Source organism: Typopeltis vanoorti, chromosome 9 (genome assembly GCF_054136105.1).
Source record: "Typopeltis vanoorti isolate ZY-2024b chromosome 9, IOZ_Tvanoo_1.0, whole genome shotgun sequence".
Lineage (NCBI taxonomy): Eukaryota > Metazoa > Arthropoda > Arachnida > Uropygi > Thelyphonidae > Typopeltis > Typopeltis vanoorti.
This window is the reverse complement of record NC_143557.1, coordinates 73,943,230-73,963,138: the sequence shown is the minus strand read 5'-3', so window position 1 is coordinate 73,963,138 and position 19,909 is coordinate 73,943,230. Positions and strand designations below refer to the sequence as shown.

General features: G+C 35.5%; 1 protein-coding gene across 1 annotated transcript in view; it reads left to right on the top strand.

Annotated features, from left to right (window-relative positions):
• Positions 1–19,909, top strand: part of eIF2beta (eukaryotic translation initiation factor 2 subunit beta) — a 164,654-nt gene that overhangs the window by 84,199 nt on the left and 60,546 nt on the right. The window contains exon 5 of the mRNA XM_090397454.1: positions 10,275–10,354. Coding sequence (XP_090253580.1) covers positions 10,275–10,354 — 80 coding nt within the window. The remainder of the gene's footprint in view (positions 1–10,274; positions 10,355–19,909) is intronic.

Here is a 19,909-nt window from a genome sequence, read left to right as displayed (position 1 = left end):
TCCCTTAAATTCATTTACACTAAATGCACTCACTACCCCTAAGGGCAAATTATTCCACTCACTCACTGCTCTCTGTGAGAAAAATCTAGCTCTTACCCCCTTTCTTGACTGTGAACAAACTTAACTTCCATGGATGCCCCCGTGTTTTCTCCCGACCTTCCATATAATTGGAAAATTTCATCAGTTGAAATGCTATAACAGCCATTCAAAAGTTTGTAGACCTCTATCATATCACCCCTCTTTCTCCTGTTAACCAGAGTCTGCAATCCACATATTCGCAACCTGTCCTCATATTCTAAATCCCATAATCCGGATATAATCTTTGTAACCCTTCTTTGCATCCTTTCCACAGCTTCTTTATCCCCTTGGAACCTGGGAGACCCAATCTGCGCACAATAATCCAGGTGTGGTCTTATCAAAGCCTTATAAAAAAGCAAAACGACTTCCTTATCCTTACATGTCAAGGTTCGCTTCAACATAGCAATTATCCTCTGAGTTGTATTTGCAACTTTTAATATGTGACCTTTGAACTTTAAATTCTTATCCACCAATACATCAAGATTCCATGCCTCTTCATTTCTTGTAACATAACCCTGCTAATATAATATACCACTGGAACTCTAATCACACCAAAGTGCATAACTTTGCACTTACTAACATTTAACTGATAGCCATTTTCGTTTGCCCAGATTTCCAGTCTATTTTGTAATTGCTGAATATCAGTAGCGTCCATTATTGCCCTTCCTATTTTTGCATCATCGGCAAACAATTGCACATCTGATGATAGACCCTGCTTGATGTCATTAATGTATAGATTGAAGAATAATGGCCTAAGGACTGAACCCTGAGGTACACCACTGGTTACCTTAAATCTGGTAGATTCACAACCACTATATACCACTTTTTGATATCTGTCTGTCAACCATCTCCTGATCCAAGTCAAGAGATTATATTCCAATCCCACATTCTCCAGTTTATGCAACAGCCTTTCGGGTGGTATCCTATCAAATGCCTTAGAAAAATCCAACATTATCATAGTGTATTCATTCCCTTTATCCAACTCGGCCGTAACATTGTTATAAAATATGAACAAATTGCTAAAACAGGCATTTTGTGTAAAAAAATTATATACTCCTTCTAATCCAGTCTATATTGGTTGCAAGCATTTGTTACATCAAGACTTTGATGAAAGTCCATCTTACGCTATAGTATATAACATACCAAAAGAATGATGATTCTTCTCTAGCTCGATGGAATTCAGTGAACTTTGGTATTTAATGTCTTCATTAAACTTTGTCTGCTCATTTCATTAGGACCATTTTAACAGCAAAATTAGACAAAATTATCCAATGAGCTTTCACTTTGGTAGACACTTATAACAATCTTATTTGCTGTAGTGTATAAAGTCCCAGATAGGCTTTTCCTAGATCTAAAAGAAATTCACTTCAGCAAACTGTTCACTATAACAGACTATTCCTGAAATTCCATCTGAGTGTGCTGTGGTTAGATAGACTGTGTGTGTGTGTGTGTGTGTGTGTGTGTGTGTAGTAAATGACCTGGAGGGAAAACCAAGATCCATCTGTTGTAGTTAGTAATGCCTTTGAGGTCTGAAAAGTAAGATCTGACAGATAGCATATTTATTTGGAAGAAAATTGTTAATAGAAAGCTACTAATTGTATAAATAAATAATGTAGTATTATTATAGTATTCTACACACTCCTTAAGGATACATATCATCCCTTTCTTATTATACAAGATTGATCTTATAAAATCTAACTTTCTTCCTTGTTTATTTTTAATAGTGATGATCAGTACTATCATTTGTGAAGGGTCCACATTTCTTGTTCTTCTTGAATTATTTTCCAGCTTAAGCTGTATAACTGAGAGGAGACTTCCAAATAGCCTTTAAAGGAATGCAGAGAACCGACCAGGGTTTCTGACCTAATGTCCAATCCTCACCTTCTCCTCGTGGTGCACCCTGTTGGGTATCTACCTGGATGCTGAATGAACGAGGATGGGCTGGCAATTTGAGATTTAGCTGACCAAATTGTATTCTTATTGGTTAAACCAAAATACAAAATGATAGTACAACATGACAACATTTCATGCTGGCTGCGACGTCGTCAGGTTAAACAAGACCCCCCATTGTTATCGTCAGGGAACCAGGGCGAACAGCGAAATATCAGCTACTGGAACAAATCTAAAAATACATCCCAACTCAACATCACCAGAGTTGGAGATTGGTACTATCAACATAAGAAGCCTGAATGGCAAAGAAATGGAACTAGGCTGAGGAATTAGATAAGCACCAGATCGACATAATAGTAGTGACTGAAACAAAAAAAGACAAAAACTGGTGAGATCTTTCTTAGCAATAACTACAAAATGTTATATTCAGGTAATGATAATCAAGGAAAAGAAGGAGTAGCCATAGTATTCAACACTAAATACGAGGCTAATCTTGAATGGCAGGCAGTCTCAAGTAGAGTGATGTGGACAAATATGAGAATGGGGAACTGGACAATGAGACTAAATTGTGCCTATGGTCCCATAGAAGGTTCTACTAAGGTAGACGTGGAGGAATTTTTTGATGCTTTAGAAAAAGCAACTGACACAATGAAAAAGGAAAAGTTGGTCCTTGTTGGGGATCTAAATGGCCGATTAGGAAATGATTGTGAGACATACAAAAATATTTTGTGAAAATTTGGAGAAAAGAGCAAAGCTAATAATAATGGCAAATATCTGTTGGATTTCTGCTCAGGGCATGGATTGGTTATTACTAACAGCATGTACCAACATAAAAATGTGCACAAATTCACATGGAGAGAAGAGGCAAGGAATAAGAAAACTCTCATTGACTATGTTATTGTTGATAGTGATGTTTTCTCCCTGGTGCAGGACACCAGAGTGTACAGAGGATTTGAAATTGGAAGTGATCACTATTTAGTCTTGAGCAGGATAAAATTGAATTTCATATTGAAAATAATGACATGTAAGAAAGTTTTAAAGCGAATAAAAGTTGAGCAGCTCTCAGATGTGAACTGTAGACTAAAATACACAAACATTATTGAAGAAAAAATGAAAGAGCTTGAGAACAGGAACCAAACCTTGGAGATTCAGTGGCAAACCTTGAAGAAAATCCTGATTGATTCAGCTAGAGAGGCATGTGGTGAAGTTCTGCAAGGATAGAAAAATTAGAACTCCATGGTAGACACAGGAAGTTAAAGAGGCAGTGAAGGAAAAGAAGAAAGCATATCAAAAGTTCCTGGCAAATAAGTCAGCTTGTGCTCTTAGAGAATATACAGACAAATGCAAGAATGCTAAACACAGTGTAAAACTAGCTAAACAAAAGTCATGGGACGACTTTGGCAAGAATATAGAAAATAAATATCAAGAAGGTGGCAAAATATTCTGGAGGTTGTTGAAAAAGCTTAGGAATGGAGGAAAGAGTGCTGTAAAAGGAGTTAGAGATGATAAAGGTGACATGAAAACGGGAGAAAAAGATATCCTTGAAGTATGGAGTAATTACTTTGAAAAACTGCTAAATGAAACAAGCAGAGATGACAGCACAGTGGTAAAAAACACTGACCAGGCATGCAGTCAGGAATACATATCCATACTAGAAGTAGAAAAAGCCATCAAAGGCTTGAAATGTGGAAAAGCAGCAGGAGTAGATGATATTCGACCAGAAATGCTGAAATATGGTGGTAAAAAAGCTTACAGTGACTGCACTGCATAGTTCAGAATGCCTGGACAGAGGGAAGAATTCCCGATGATTGGAGTAGTGCTCTCATAGTACCCATATATCAAAAGGGAAATAAAACTGAATGTGAGAATTACAGAGGTATATCTCTAATGAGTGTCCTGGTAAGATATATGCAAGTATACTTGAGAAACGGTTGAGAAGAATTGTGGAAGAAAAGCTTGGTGAAGAACAAACTGTATTCAGGTCAAATAGAGGCTGTCAGGATCAGATCTTCACTTTACAACAAATAGTGGAGAAATCATGGGAATATAACAAAGATCTGTATTTAAGTTTTGTTGATTTGGAAAAGGCATATGACAAGGTGCCAAGAGAGAAGCTATTCAATACCCTACAGTTATATGGTATCAATGGGACATTATATCAAGCAATACTTAGTCTTTATTTGAGTTGTAAGTCAGCAGTTAGAATTGAAGGAAGTACAGGAAGATGGTTTAATGTTAAATCTGGTGTGAGACAAGGATGTATATTATCCCCTCTGTTATTCATTATCTATATGGATCACATTATAAAGGAAAGTGGTGTTAAACATGATATCAAAATTGGAGATGTTAATGTCAGCTCTTTGCTTTATGCGGACGATGTTATACTTCTAAATAAATCCTCTACAGGTCTGCAAGATTCGCTGACTAAATTGAATAACTGTTGTAATAGATATGGTATGAAGTTCAGCAATAAAAAGACAAAGACAATGAAAATAAGCAGAATCATTGAAAATGTCAACTTTGTTGGTAACAGAAAACCTGTGGAACAAGTAAAACATTTCAGCTGCTTAAGCAGTTGGTAAATTGAATATAGAAATAGTCAACAGAATCAATAAAGCCGGTGGGGTAGGAAGTCAACTGAATAAATTCATATGGAATATGAGAGAAATTAGTCAGAACGCTAAATTAGCTGTATACAAGACAGTGTTCAAACCAATTTTAACTTATGGATCTGAGAGCTGTGTCAGAAGTAAAACACTTACCAAAGACTAGAGACAGCAGATATGAGAGTCCTGAGAAAGATTATAGGCGTGAACAGATGGCATCAATGGCAATATCATATTAAAAATGAGGATATTGGGAAAGAACTTGACATTGTCAGCATCCAGGAATACATTAGCAGAGCTAATCTCAGGTGGTATGGTCACTTAAACAGAATGGGCGAGGAAAGATTAGCAAAACAAGTGTTCTCTGCCAGGTTGGCAGGAAAACGACCCAGAGGAAGACCATGATATAGGTGGATTGATATGGTACAAAGTGCCTTAGACAATAGAAATATAAGATCTGATAATTTTGGAGTCTTGACAAGTAACAGACTGATTTGGAGGAAAATTGTAGATAGGAAGTTAGTAATGATGTAAATTTCTCATGTAGTAATATCATATCCTGTACACCCCTTGAGGGTATACATGGAAGGAATTTGATGATGATGATAGTTCAGATTTCGTTGTCTCCAATAATTCAGCTTGTCTTGTTTTAAAATAAAAAAATAAGCTCTTTTTATGCATTTCTTGTTTGAACCTCCTCTTCCTCCCATTTCTTGTAACATGCACCTATTCTTTATCTTGATAAGGAATAAGTGGATTTGGGAAGAAGTAAATCTAGACTAATAATTGAAAAGTATTACTTTTCAGTCATTTTATAACTAAGCAATTCTCTTTTTTACTCTTTATATTTTGATTCTTTAATTTCAGGTAGAGTGATGTAAGCAAACATCAAAATATGGAATTCAGCAGCTATTAATTTGTGCATGTTTGTCCCACAGAAAGCTGTATTAAGGAAGAAACATGAAAAAGAAGAATTTTTCTTATTACTAGACAGCAGTCATCATGAGGACATTGGAAAAACTGATTCTTGTTAGTGAACTAAACATTTTCCAGACATTTAGAAATGTCTGGGGAAATGTGGAGAATAGAGCTAAACTAAGCTAATGGTAATGCTAGTACTTGCTAGATTGCTGTTCATGTGGAGAGAGCACATGAAATAAAAGTCATATTGATTGTTACTTGCTGATTGGTGTCATCAAGTGTGTTCAGGATACAAGAGTATACAGGGGATTTGATGTAGAAACTGAATCTCCTTTAGTTTTGAGTAGAATAAAAATAAGTATCATATTGAAAAGAAAAATACATATGAAAGTTTTAAAAAAGATTAAGTTAAGCCACTTTCAAAGATGAACAATGGACTCAAACATACAAATATTATTGGAGAAAAAGCAAATTTGAAAACAAGAACTAAACATTACAAATCCATCTGCAACATCTAAATCAGGCAGGAAAGATTATGATTAACTTCTGTATGGATAGAAAAATCAGAACTACTTAATAGATGCAAGAAGCTAAAGAACTAGTCCTAGATATGAGGGACATATTGAAGATTTCTTTCCAAAGCCTTTCATGGAAAGGCTTTGGAAAGAATATAAAGATAAATACGATAAATACACTGGATGTCCCAGAGATCAATGAAATTTAGAAATAGAGGAAACAGTACCTGAAAAAGGAATCAGATGATAAAATGACAAAAAAATGTTTTTAGTGTCTGGAATAATTATTATTATTATTTGTCACCTCCAGGGAGTCCAAAGACTCATCGAGGGAAGGCATCTACTCTACAACTCTGCTTCCACCACTCGCAATCCACCAACTGACCGCAACTACACCAAAGCTACCACTGGTGTTTCCACAGACAATCACAAACATCCATTCCCACGGCGGGATTTGAACCTGCAGCCTCTTGAATGGAGAGCAGACACATTAACCCCTGGAATGAAATAAGCAGATGACAAAACACTGATAGAAAATATCAAGAAGAATACAGTCATTATGAGTACATTTCGGTGTTCATGATTGTGGGGATACAGATTATTGAAATGTACTATAATTACATTTTAGTAATCTCAGTAACTACTACCTCTTCCAAATCACCAACACTGAAATATGCTTGTAATGACTGTATTCCTCCTGATATTTACTAAATCACGAACCTGAATGTGGAAGTAGAAAAGAAGTAGATATTTTACAGAAATGTGGAGGTATAAAAGTTTTACAGTAACTGCATTGCATGATTCAGCCTTGCTAATCAGATTCCTGGAATAGTTTTCATAGTACCCATATCTAAAAAGGAAATAAAACTACACACAGGCATTTCCTTACTGAGTTACAATTAAGATTTATATAAACATACTCAAGAAAAGGCTAAGAAAAATTATGGAAGAGAGAAAAACTTCAGGAAGAACTGCATTTAAGCCGAATAGAGTTGTCACGACTCTAGATATTTAATTTAATACAAATAATTCTGAAATAATGGATATTTTAAACTAGGGATCTATACAGCAAATGTTTGCTATAGTGAACACGAGGGACCCAGGGAAACAGTTTTAGTGCAGGGTTCCCCATAGTTAGTTAAAGGAAAAACGATCAATCCCCAATCTCCATTTTCACAAAATAATGGAAATAGCAAGAAAGAAACAGAATAGAAGTAGTGGGAAAGAGACAAAAGGAAATTACAAGAAGCAGAACAAAGGAAAATGTGGGAAATCATACATTGATGCAGAACACAAACAATTGCCAGGAACAAACACAAAGAACACATCAACAACATGAAAAAGTACAAATGCAAACAATAATCAGATAATTTTGAAATGTTATGTTAGCTTTATTCTTGTTGACAGGCTTATACGCTGGTTAAACATGATAACTAATATTTAAGGAACTGACAGCGTATACTAGAAATATAGATTAAATAAACTTTAATATATACTTTCCGATATTTCGGCGAACGTCATGTTGCCATCTTCTTGGGAACTTACTACAAAGACACGTGCACACAAGTACTAATAACAGCAAATGAGACTGAAGCTAGGAAGCTAGCGTTTTCCTAAAGTCCTGATGGTGCCCCCTGGCGGGCTATATTGATAGTTCTTGGCCTTTGGGCTGAAGTTCTTCTGATAAAAGTTTCCCAAATTTGGGGCAGTCTCATGCATCCAAATTTGTTGAGGTTTGGCATGTTCCTAAGGGCCGAGGCTGATTCCATGAATAGTCTTTCATACTTGAACTTGCTGCGGTGTATTACTGTGGCTTTCTTCCATCTTATTCTGTGGCGAGTATCCAGAGCGTGGTCTGCAAGCCCAGAGTGGCTGTACTGGTGAAATCGGATGTAATCCTTGTGTTCTGAGATTCTAATATTTGCTGTCCTGCCTGTTTGGCCAAAGTAGGACAGTTTACAGCTGTAAGGGACCTGGTATACACCAGGTAGGTCTAGGGGAGGTGGTTGGTCTTTGGTGGAGCGGATAAGGGATCCCTTATCCGCTTGATGAAATTGGCAGGACATGTGCTGAGAGGCTCAGCAGGACAGAGGATACTAACAGTTTTAGAAGGAAAAATTATGGGAAAAGGATCAAGTGTTAAAAATGAAGGATATAGTTTGAAGATATGAGATCATGGACAGGATCACATGGCTATGCAGAAACAAAAAGGAAAGCCACCAACAGAGAGAGAACTGGAAGGACATGGTGCTGCACCCTCTTACTGAGGAAGCTACATGATGATGATTCAATAGAGAGAGGTTTCAATTTTTTTTTAACCTTCATGTTGATAAACCAGTTAATTCAGTTTCAAGCAACACTAGGAGAATAAAAAAATTAATATATTATTTAGAAGAGCTGTTTCAAAAATTTTATATTCCTAATAAGCAGATGTCACTGGGTGAAAGCACTGTAGGGATGCGTTTCATTTAAAGCATATAACAAGGACAAACCGACTAAGTGGGGAATGAAAGTGTTTGTTCACTCAAGAAATGGGTACTTATGCATTGAAACCATACTTCAGTGCACAAACTAACCAACCTGGTAAGACTCGATTTTCCTTTCACAAGAAGGATTGTTGTGCACCTAGTGACCAAATATTTTAATTTTCCCAGAGGAGGAACAGTAGCGCTCATTTTTACAGACAGGTGCTAAACCATGCTGCAGTTGGTATTCTAACTATGTAACCTCGGTATTCATTTAACTGGAACTGTCATGACAGGGCTTCCAGAACAGATGAAACCAAAATATGTGAAGAAAATGAAGAAAGTTGAAATAATTTCCATAAACACTAGTAAAATGTCAGCAATAGCTTGGAAAGATAAAACATTAGTTTGCACACTTAGCACTTACTATGTGTAAGTGCTAAGTGTGCAAACTAATGTTTTATCTTTCCACAGACAGTTACTCAAAGAAACAAATTTGATGGGAAATGGATTGACTGTGAAGTTGAAAAACCAGTTGCTGTTTGTAAATATAACACATACGGGAGGAGTGGATATCACTAACCACTATGTAACCTCTTATGGTTTTGAGCAGAAAACATCAAAGTGGTTCAGAAAATTATTTTTTTGGTTGCTGGATGTGTCAGTCACCAAAGCCTATCATTTGTACAGACTGACTTTTCCAGACAAAAATATTTGATCAAGAATATTAAAAAAAAAAAAAAAAAAAAAAAAAAAAAAAACCATTTATTTGGATAGCATATTAGAGAAAAGTAGAATGGATGGACAGTTTCATGCACTTTATTCAAAGCTGGAAATCATGACTGTAGAGTGTGTGGTGATTGAAATTAGACAGAAAAACCACCTACTGCAAATCTTGTCCTGGAAATCCAGTCATGTATTGTGGGAAATATTTTGAGACGTTCCACATTAAAAAAAATTGAAACAAAATTAGATTGCTGTATTTATCTTTGAGCTGAAAAATAAAAGTTTATTTTTATTTTTTACAAAAAAAAAAACAAAAAACGTTTAGTTATGCATTTTGTGTTTCTGCACCCTAAAATATACAGACACAAAAGACAACAAAAAGAAATATGCATATTTAGAATATAAATTCTAGAATTAACAAAGGGTTAGGCAATTTTTAAATGAAATATTTCTATTTCTGGTTTATTGGTGAACTATTCAAGAGGGAATGCTTTATTCATCTGATACAAAGGAAAACATTAAAAAAAGACTTTTTCCTTCTCTGATGGTGAAACAGTGGCTGAACTGATGGGAATGCATAGTGCAGTAGCAACCTGAGCTAAGCTGCCATTCTCCATTGTCATCCTAGAGATTGCCATCCATCTATAGGGCATGCCATTGGTCATAGACATGCAATCTTAGAGGATGCTTCAGGATGCCATCCCTATGGTGCCGAATGAGCACAAATGGTTAAGATTTGTTCTGTAGGTTTTGCCTGCAGGTATGAACAAAAATATCCTTTTTTCTTCTGTATTTATGTCATCTTTATATTTGAATTTCTTTTGCTATTTCTTCCATTTCTAATTCTAAGTAACTTCCGATGCATTTTGCAGCCTGCATATTCTTTACATGCTGCGTTCTCCCCAAGTGTAACCATGTCATTTGATTAGTTACTTTTATACATAAGTTTCCTAAGTTTTGTTTTATTTTCTCTGATTAAGGCATGTTGGCCTATTACCCAAGAACTTTCCAGTTTACATTGTATCATACATCTTAGATATCAAAAAGTTAATGACTATGTTCTCATTTTTCAGAAGATGAAAATGAAATCAAGCCAATGATTGTGACATCTGGAACTTGGGCTGGTACTGATAGAGATTACACCTATGATGAGGTAAATAAGGTTCACCTATATATTTTAATAATAAATGATATAAGTTATTTGTATTGCTGTGTTTTTTTTAAGAATTTAACAAATAATGGGTAGGATTTTATCATTGAACACATCCCTCATGATATTTTATTTACTTATTACTTATTATTCAAAAGGTATGAAAAATTTAAACATGTGAGCACAGTTTGCTTAAAAGTTTTATTTCCTTGTAAGAATTAACATCTTCCTTTACTGTATGCACTTTTACCAGAAGCATTGAATATCCAAAGAAATGCAGTTCATGATTAATTTTTAATATATAAAAAAAAAACAATCAGCTAACGCCTTTTTATTCCTGTATACGGGAGTAGGCAAGGCCATTTAGCCCTATCTAACTTTTGGAGACTGAGTAGGCAGTTCAGTCTCCACTGGTACCAATCAGAGATAGATGGCCCAAGGCTATCACTAATTAAGCGGTACACAGTGAAGAGAGATGGCTCAAATGTGCCGCCATCTCATGGTCCCTAACCCTAACACAATATATTTAATGTCTGAAAATAATGTGGGTTCTACGGTCGATTTTCTTGAGTTTACGGGATGAAAAATCTGAGTTTCCGGGAGGAAAAACCCGCTTGCCTGTGCCAGAGATCGACTAACTCGGGAACCAGTCGAAAAAAGGCTTAGAAAAATTTCCTCTAGTCGCCAACTAGACTCGAAACCAAGTCTTCCTTCGTGTGGCCAAGTGCCGTGGTGTGCAAACGCATGCATATTAAAATTTTTAATATACAGTGTTAAAAAACATCCCTTTTTTTTTAATATACAAGTTTCAGAAACTTAAACTCCATTCTTCACACTTCCCTTTTGAGTTGTGCCAGTGATGTTTTGCCTCCAGAGATGATTGCTCACATTTTGTTTACAAGTATTTGGTGATCTGAGCTGACTAATTCATTAGAGATGTGTTTTTATCCCCAAGCATAGTAGACTTTTGCTTAACAAGACAGATATAACTCTTTATCATGAAATTCCATAAGTGCAATATTATCTAGAAAATAAATGATTCACTTCTTGATTGTTATGTTGTTCCCACTCACAAAAGATTATTAGCAAACCTATAGTGCATTTTGTACTGTGAGTGGGCTAAGGATTTTTTTTTTTTTTATCAATTTTGTATATTTTTTGTATTTTTAATTTATTTTTACATAGTCTGGAAACTCTGCTGTAGAGACCAAACATGGAACTTTTTCAAACGGAACGGTGGTCTCACACCAGGCAATTAATGATAGGATCAAAACCAGTAACCAATTCCACACACTACAAAATAACTTTACGCCATCATACTTCCACTACTACTACCATGTTTTGCAGCTGGGGCCATGCAGGTCCTACTCAGTATTCATCTGGTTGCTATCAGATTCACATTCTGTTATCTGATTAAAACAGATTGCAGTAAGATTCCTTTTTCCAGATTACTACTTTCAATCATTCAGACTGCAATTTTTGAATTTAAGTAAGGTCTGCAATGATTGCTGGGAATAAATTTTTCAGCATATTTGTAGTTGTTAAGCTGTAATTCTCATGCTATTTTAATTGAATTTGAACATGATGCTTATATACACCTATCTTTCAAAAATGTCGTCTACATCATTAGCATGTTTTTCGCATCATATATCCTTCTACTAGAAGGATGTGATGCTAAAAAAAATATTAATTTTTAAATATGTCAGTATAGAGAAGCAGTTAATTATTTTTTAACACACACACACACACACTACCTTGATGGACCTGTATTTCACTCAGGATGTCTCCATGAGTGCAGGTCACAAAGATGCCTCCAACGATCTCGATCTTGAGTCCCTCTCTTCCATGTTATACCCATAGATTTCATTAGTGTATCTTCCCATCTTGTAGGTGGTCTTCCTGGTTTTCTCTTTATTCTTGGTTGCCAATTGAGTATTCTATATGTCCATCTGTTATCCCTGAGTCTGGCTATGTGACCTGCCCATCTCATCTTGTTTTCATATACTGCAGTTTTATGCCTGATCTCTTTCTTAGTTCCGTGTTTCTAACATGTTCCATTTTGCTGATGTTACAAATCCTGCATTGTATCATCCCTGGAGACAAAACATCACTGGCACAATTCAAGAGGGAAGTGTGAAGAATGGAGTTTAAGTTTCTGAAACTTGTATATTAAAAAAAAAAAAAAAAAAAAAAAAAAGGATGTTTTTTAACACTGTATATTAAAAATTTTAATATGCATATTAAAAGTTAATCATGAACTGCATTTCTTTGGATATTCAGTGCTTCTGGTAAAAGTGCATGCAGTAAAGGAAGATATTAATTATTACTAGGAAATAAAACTTTTAATCAAACTGTGTTTACACGTTTCAATTTTTCATTTTGAATAACAAGCAAATAAAAATACACACACACACGTATATAATAAGAGAGACGTTGTTTGTGTTTAAAAAATATAATAATTAACTGCTTCTCTATACTGACATATCTCAAATTAATGAAAAATAATGCACATTAAAATTTTGGTAACTTGCTAAGAATTTGCTACACTATTTGTTTCATTTTATTTCAGAAATATCTGAAATAAAAAGTGAAAGTTTTATTTCAGATATTTTATATCTGAAATAAAACTTTCACTTTTTATTATATAATAAAAAGTGAAAGTTTCACTTTTTATTATAAAACTTTCACTTTTTAAAATAAAACTTTCACTTTTTAAAATAAAACTTTCACTTTTTAAAATATAATATGTAATAAAAAGTGAAAGTTTTATTTCAGATATTTTATATCTGAAATAAAACTTTCACTTTTTATTACACAGTTTGCCTATATGTCCAATTTCTTTATTTTTTAAATACAATAGATTTTATTGTATGCAGTATGCTAGAGTAAGTACAATATATCCCACTTAATTCAATACATTATAATTTGGCAAACCTTTTTAACTCAAAGTAGATTTCATTATCTCCTGTCAACTGAATAGAATTATGTGGTTTTCAGTTTATTTTGGAGTATGTTCTATTTTAAATGGTTACTTCAACCCTATTCATATTAAGTTTCACTAATTTTTGAAGTATACAGAGTGGCATTTGTACTTGGAAAAAAAAAATTGTTTTTCTTTTAGTTTCTGAAATATTTTAAATGTTTCATCACTGATCTCAGACATCATTTTCAACATCAAATTATAACTCACCACACCAGCATGAGCTTAAATAGCTGTTAACTTGAATATGGTTATCTTGTGTAATGGCAGCATTCCTGTGGCTCTACAAGTTCTTAACAATGTAAGTTAATAATTGATGCACAGGATGCAACACATGCCTGACTAGGTAGAAAATTAACTCCTAAATTGAAATTTAAGAGTTAATGGAAATGCATTTTATGTTGATACTTCTAATGAGAGCTAAAAAAATTGAAGCATTTCAACTGATATTGTAGTACTGCCCACAGATACTATGTTGATATGTAAAGGAGTTGTTAGAAGAGGCAAAACTGAAGAGCGAGAAGGTGAAGATTGTAAGTCTTACCACGTTATGATAGAGGTGAACTGAGGAGGAGGATATTGATAGCCAATGAGTCTATACGTAGATTGTGTAAAAGGAATGATATAGAATTTGTTGATTTGTGTTCTCTGTTTGATGGAAAGAAGGATTTGTACAATGTGGATGGGCTGCACCTGAATGGTTTTGGTGTATGGAGAATGGTTTCACCGAGCATGCTGACATGAAAATTCAGGGATACTTAAGCAAATAGAGTGGAAGCAAGCGAGTTTGTGTGAAGACACCCATGAAGCGAGTGAGTGTGAGAATGACCAAGTGAGGAATCTATTCTCTCTCTCTCTCAAGCAAAAATATTGAATAGGGTAGTCAATTCAAAAAGAAAAGGTGGGTGGGGGAATAAAGGGATGTTGCCATCAGGAACAAGAGGGAGGAGTTTTTGGCATTGGTTAGTGCAACCTTGCCAGAAAGTTATAGATGTAGTGAGACTTTGCTAACAGCAGTTGATGTAGTTACAGGGATAGAATGTGAAGGGTTTAGTATTTTCAGAGAAAATAGGATGGGGAAGGGCTACTGCTGATAGCGGATGAATTGCAGCCAAAAAAAAGAGCAGGAGGGTGACTGTTCATTTGAAACAGTCTGATGTGAGATTAAGGCCAGTAAAACAAAATATACAGTTGGTTGTTACCATAGGCCAAGGAGTTCCACAGATGATCTGGAAGACATGCATTGCCAAATTAGTACAGTGAGTACGGGTCGAGTGATTATTATGGGGGGACTTCAAGTGGAGATATAGACTGGAAGGAAGAAAGATCTAATGGCAGAAAGGAAATAGAATTTATACACCTACTGAGAGATAATTACTTAAGGCAGCATGTGATGGGGGTAACTAGGGGTGGGAGAGTATTGGACCTGGTCATTGGATCATAAGTGTTATCCATAACCAAGGTGAGAACATTGCCTGCAATTGGTAAAAGTGACCATGCGGTCTTGACTTGGGAGATTGTAAAACATGAGGAATATTCTACCAAGAAGGGGCATTTGTGTAACTACAAGGCAGGTAATTATGACATGCTTAGGAAAAAGCTTAAATCTATACCATGGCATAAAACACTTGTAGGGTAAGGATGTTAGTAGTGCATGGGATATAGTTAAGGGTCATCTAGAGGAAACAGCATTAAATTGTATACCTAGGATAAGGAGAGTTAATTGGGTGGGAGTTAGATGGATGAGTAATTTCATTAAGCACGAGCTGCAAAAGAAGAAAATGCTGTGGAGGGTATATAAAGAGAAAGGTGACCAGAATGGCAAGGAAGGTAAAAGCAGATTTATGAGAAAAGAATTTAGCCGAGCAGGCCAAAGGAAATCCCAAAGAGTTCTTTCGTTATGTGGCAAGTAAGAGGAAGAATGACTATGGAAGATTAACGTTAATGAGTGATGATGGGCATGAGAAGACAGAATCAGTTAAAATAGTTGAGTTACTGAGTGACCACTTTGCAACATATATTCCTAGTGAAGTTACTTTAACCTGTGTGACAGACACTAATGTGGGAACAGAGGTGGAAAAATTGGAGGTTCTTAGGATATTGCAGAATCTTAGTGTAAATACAGCTGTGAGATTAGATGGAATATCAGCTAGGGTTTTGCAAGAAGAATGTGCAAGGAAACTAGCAATGCCTTTGACTAAGCTGTTCAAGTCTCAGCTCCGGTAAAGTTCCAAGGGAATGAAAGGAGGGCAATATCGTTCCTTTGCATAAGGTAGGTTCTAAGACTACAGTAGCAAATTATGAACCAATCAGTATTTGTTCATAATTAGGTTCATAATCATAATCAAGAATGGGTAGATAAAAATATGATACTGTATCAGGGTCAACATGGCTTTGCGAAAGGTTAGTCATGCCTTAGTAATTTACTAACTTTTTATAATAGAGTGGATCCCATTTTCTGAAAGGAGAATGCTGTTACAACTTAAGGGAAACCCTGCTAATATAAATATTGGGTTGTTGCAAACGAAATGGCAGATTTTAAGGACGATTGAAAAAGAAGAAGAATATCTATTTAATCAAAATAATCTCCAGCAGCATCAGTGCATTGTTGCCAACGTGTGGCAAGGTCATTTATACCACATAAAAATCAGTGTGTCTGGAAGTGATGAAGTCCTCCACTGCCCAATGAATTGATGCGTCGTTGGCAAAGTATTTCTTGGACAAAAAATGGCTCAAGTGCCAGAAAAATTTGTAATCTGTTGGGGAAATGTCAGGAGAGTATGGAGGATGAGGCACAATTTCGTATCCCAAATTGTTGATTTGCTGTATGGTTGACACTGGCGTATGTGGTCGGGTGTTATCCTGAAGCAGTAGGACTCCATGTCTATTCACAAGTGCTGGTTGCTTAAGGCACAATTTGTCGTGCATTTGCCGCATATCTGTACAATATCGAACTGCATTTATCCTTTCACCTCGTGGAAGGAATGAGTAGTGAATAACACAAGCGGAAGACCACCATACAGTAAACATCTTCATTGGATGCAGAGGTGCCTTTGGAGTCCTTCCTGGAGCGCCTTTCACTCCCAACTACTGCAACGAACGTGTACGATTGTCGTAGAATATCCACCTCATCCACAGTCACAATTCGTTGCAGGAACCTTTCTTCTTTACTTCTTAAGAGAGAAGAGCACACTTCCAAATGCCGTGCTTTGTTTTCATCAGTGAGTTCGTGAGGCACCCACTTGTCGAGCTTCCTTACTTTTCCTATTATTGCCAAATGCCGTGAAACAGTTGACAAGTGTACATTTAGTGTCTGGGCGATCTCTCGTACAGTTTGTCGTGGATCTGATTCGATTAAATCCTTTAATTCATTCGAATCAATGGAGGAAGGACGATAGCCACGGGGTTCGTTTTGTAGCCTCAAATCTCCCAAGCAAAATTTTGCGAACCAACGCCGAGTCGATCTCTCATTAGTTGTTCCTCCACCGAATGCTTTATTGATGTTTTTTACTGCAGCCGCTGCAGTAACCTTAATTGACTGGGTTCCATGATTGGCTTGATGTTGGTAGTATTCAATGTTTAATGCTCGTTGAACGAAGCAAATACTACAATTGCATCACCCATGTGACGCTGTCACATGACATAAAAAATTTGCATATACCTCAGCGCTTGCTTTCTTCAGCAACCAGTAGAAACCTGTCATTCAACGGCCATTCCATTTGCAACAACCCAGTATCATCCAAGCTTATGCACTCACAACTGACAAAAGTGAAGAAGTAGTTGAAGAGTTTTATGAACACTTAAAAGAGATTAAAAACCTAACAAAGAAACACGAGATAAACCTAATGATGGGTGACTTCAGTGCAAAAGTGGGCAGAGGGGATGATGGAGAAATTGTTGGAGAACATGGCTTAGGTACCAGAAATGAATGAGGAGATCGCCTTGACCAGTTCTGCCAGGAAGAAGATGTAACTATAGCAAACACCTGTTTTAAACTTCCACCCGGAAGACACTTGGAACACTTGGAAATAGCCTCAAGAAAACTGACATAATTTATTTTTGAAAATTATGGAGACAACTACCGTGCTTGAATAAAAACTTTAGTTTAATATAACTAAAATCTACATTCGACGTTTCGACCTTTATGTCAAGGTCATCTTCTGGAGCATAAAACTATACACAGGAAACAAGCTACACTACAGACAAACTGGTTTGTTAAAGATACTGACCAACCGCTACAACAATTGTTGGCCTGACCTCTGATAAAAAAAAAAAAAGGACTAGCGTTGATGTATTATTTTTATTTTTTTTCCACCAGAGGTCAGGCCAACAATTGTTGTAGCGGTTGGTCAGTGTCTTTAACAAATCAGTTTGATTTTAGTGTAGCTTGTTTCCTGTGTATAGTTTTATGCTCCAGAAGATGACCTTGACATAAAGGTCGAAATGTAGATTTTAGTTATATTAAACTAAAGTTTTTATTCAGACACCAGTAGTTGTCTCCATAATTTTCAAAAATGCATTCAGATCACCGTGTAAGCTTAAAAGAAAGGATAACTGACATAACATTGTCAGAAATCAAAATTGACTACATACTGATAAATAAAAATTCTACAGTAGTATAAGTAGTGCAAAGACTTATCCTGAAGCAGATATCTCATCAAACCACAATCTCATAGTTGCAGAAATACGTCTTAGATTAAAATCAGCAAAAAATCACATAAGAAGAAAAAGAAAATTGATGTTGAAAAACTAAAAGACCCAAAGATAAATAAAAGAGCCAAGACAGCTTAACCTGCAATTACAACAGATTATCATAGAATTAAATGAAAGAGTGGAATAGCTTAAAGAATGCTATCGTAATCTTCTTCTTCAATACAACAAGTATTGAAGAAGTGGGTTATGTGATTAATGTAAAACAAAAGGAATGGATGACAAATGAGATTCTTTCTCTTATTGATACTTGCAGAATGTACAAAAACAAACACCTAGTCAAACATACAGAAACACATAACATCATCAAGAAAAAGATAAAAGAAGCAAAGGAAAATTGGATGAAAAAAATTTATTTACCGAGATTGAACTGCTTCAGAAGAAACATGACTGTTTCAATCTTTATAAGAAAATCAATGAAATTTCCAGAAAACTCAGAAAACAAAAAAGCAAACAGTGTAAAAATAGTTCTAGAAGAAGAGAATAAAACACAGATTTGGATAAAATATGTAACAGAACTATTCAATGATACTAGACAGAAGCCTATAAATATAAAAGATAACATTCAAGGACCAGCAATTCTGAAGCGTGAAATAGAGAATGCTATAAGATCAGGTAAAACAGGAAAAGCCAATGGACCAGATGGTGTGCAAACAGAATTTTTAAAATTAATAGAACCAGATAACATCAAACTTCTTGAAAAACTATCGAATAAAATATATGAAAGTGGCGAACTTCCACCAGATCGGCTCAAATCCACATTTATCACTATCCCAAAAAAAAACCAAAGTGAATTCCTGTGGTGACTTCTGACTTATTAGTCTAATGAGCCAAACATTAAAAATATTTTTTGAAAGTAATTCAGAATCGTATCTATAGAAAAAGTGAAGAAACTCTGAATGAAACGCAGTTTGGCTTTCAGAATGGTTTTGGTACTAGAGGACATTTTCTGTCCCCAAATATTGATACAAAAATGCATAGAAAAACAGAAATCTGTCTTTATGTGTTTCATAGATTTCAAAAAAGTGTTCGACAAAGTCAGACACACTAACCTTATTTGTTGAAGGACTTAATAGAAGTCCTTCAACAAATAAGGCTAGGTGAAAAAAAGACATAAGACTAATAAGAAATCTGTATTGAAATCAATCAGCTACCATTCAATTAGACAACATTACCATCAGTGATATTAACATCAAAAGAGGAGTGAGACAGGGATGTGTGCTCTCACCTCTCTTGTTCAACATATACTCGGAGGAATCTTTAAAAAGGCATTGGAGGAATGTCCAATGTCTTTTTAAAGAAGGAATCACAATAAATGGAAAGATTGTTATAATAACCTACGATATGCAGATGACACCATGCTAATTACAGATAACATCACAGATCTCCAAAAACTCATTGACAGAGTATACATAGAAAGCCAAAGAATGGGAATAAATATAAACATCAACAAGACGAAATACATGGTCATCAGCAAACATCCAACTTCATCAATGAAATTGACACTCAATAGGAAAAATATCAAGTGTTAAGGTATAAATATCTTGGTTGCCTGCTTAATGAAAGGTGCGATCCTGAAATAGATATAAAGGCAAGGATTAAGGTTGCGTGGCAGTCCTTTATGAAAACGAGAACATGATTCTGCAATAAAGTTCTAAACATAGATGTCAGGTATGGAATACTGAAGTGCTACATCTGGTCCATTCTGCTCTATAGAGTTGAAACATGGACACTGAACATGACACCCATTAAGAAAATTGAAGCCTTTGAGATGTGGCTATATAGAAGAATGCTAAAAGATCATGGACAGAAAAAATTACCAATGAAGATGTCTTAAAATCCATTGGCAAAGCCAAAGATCTCATACA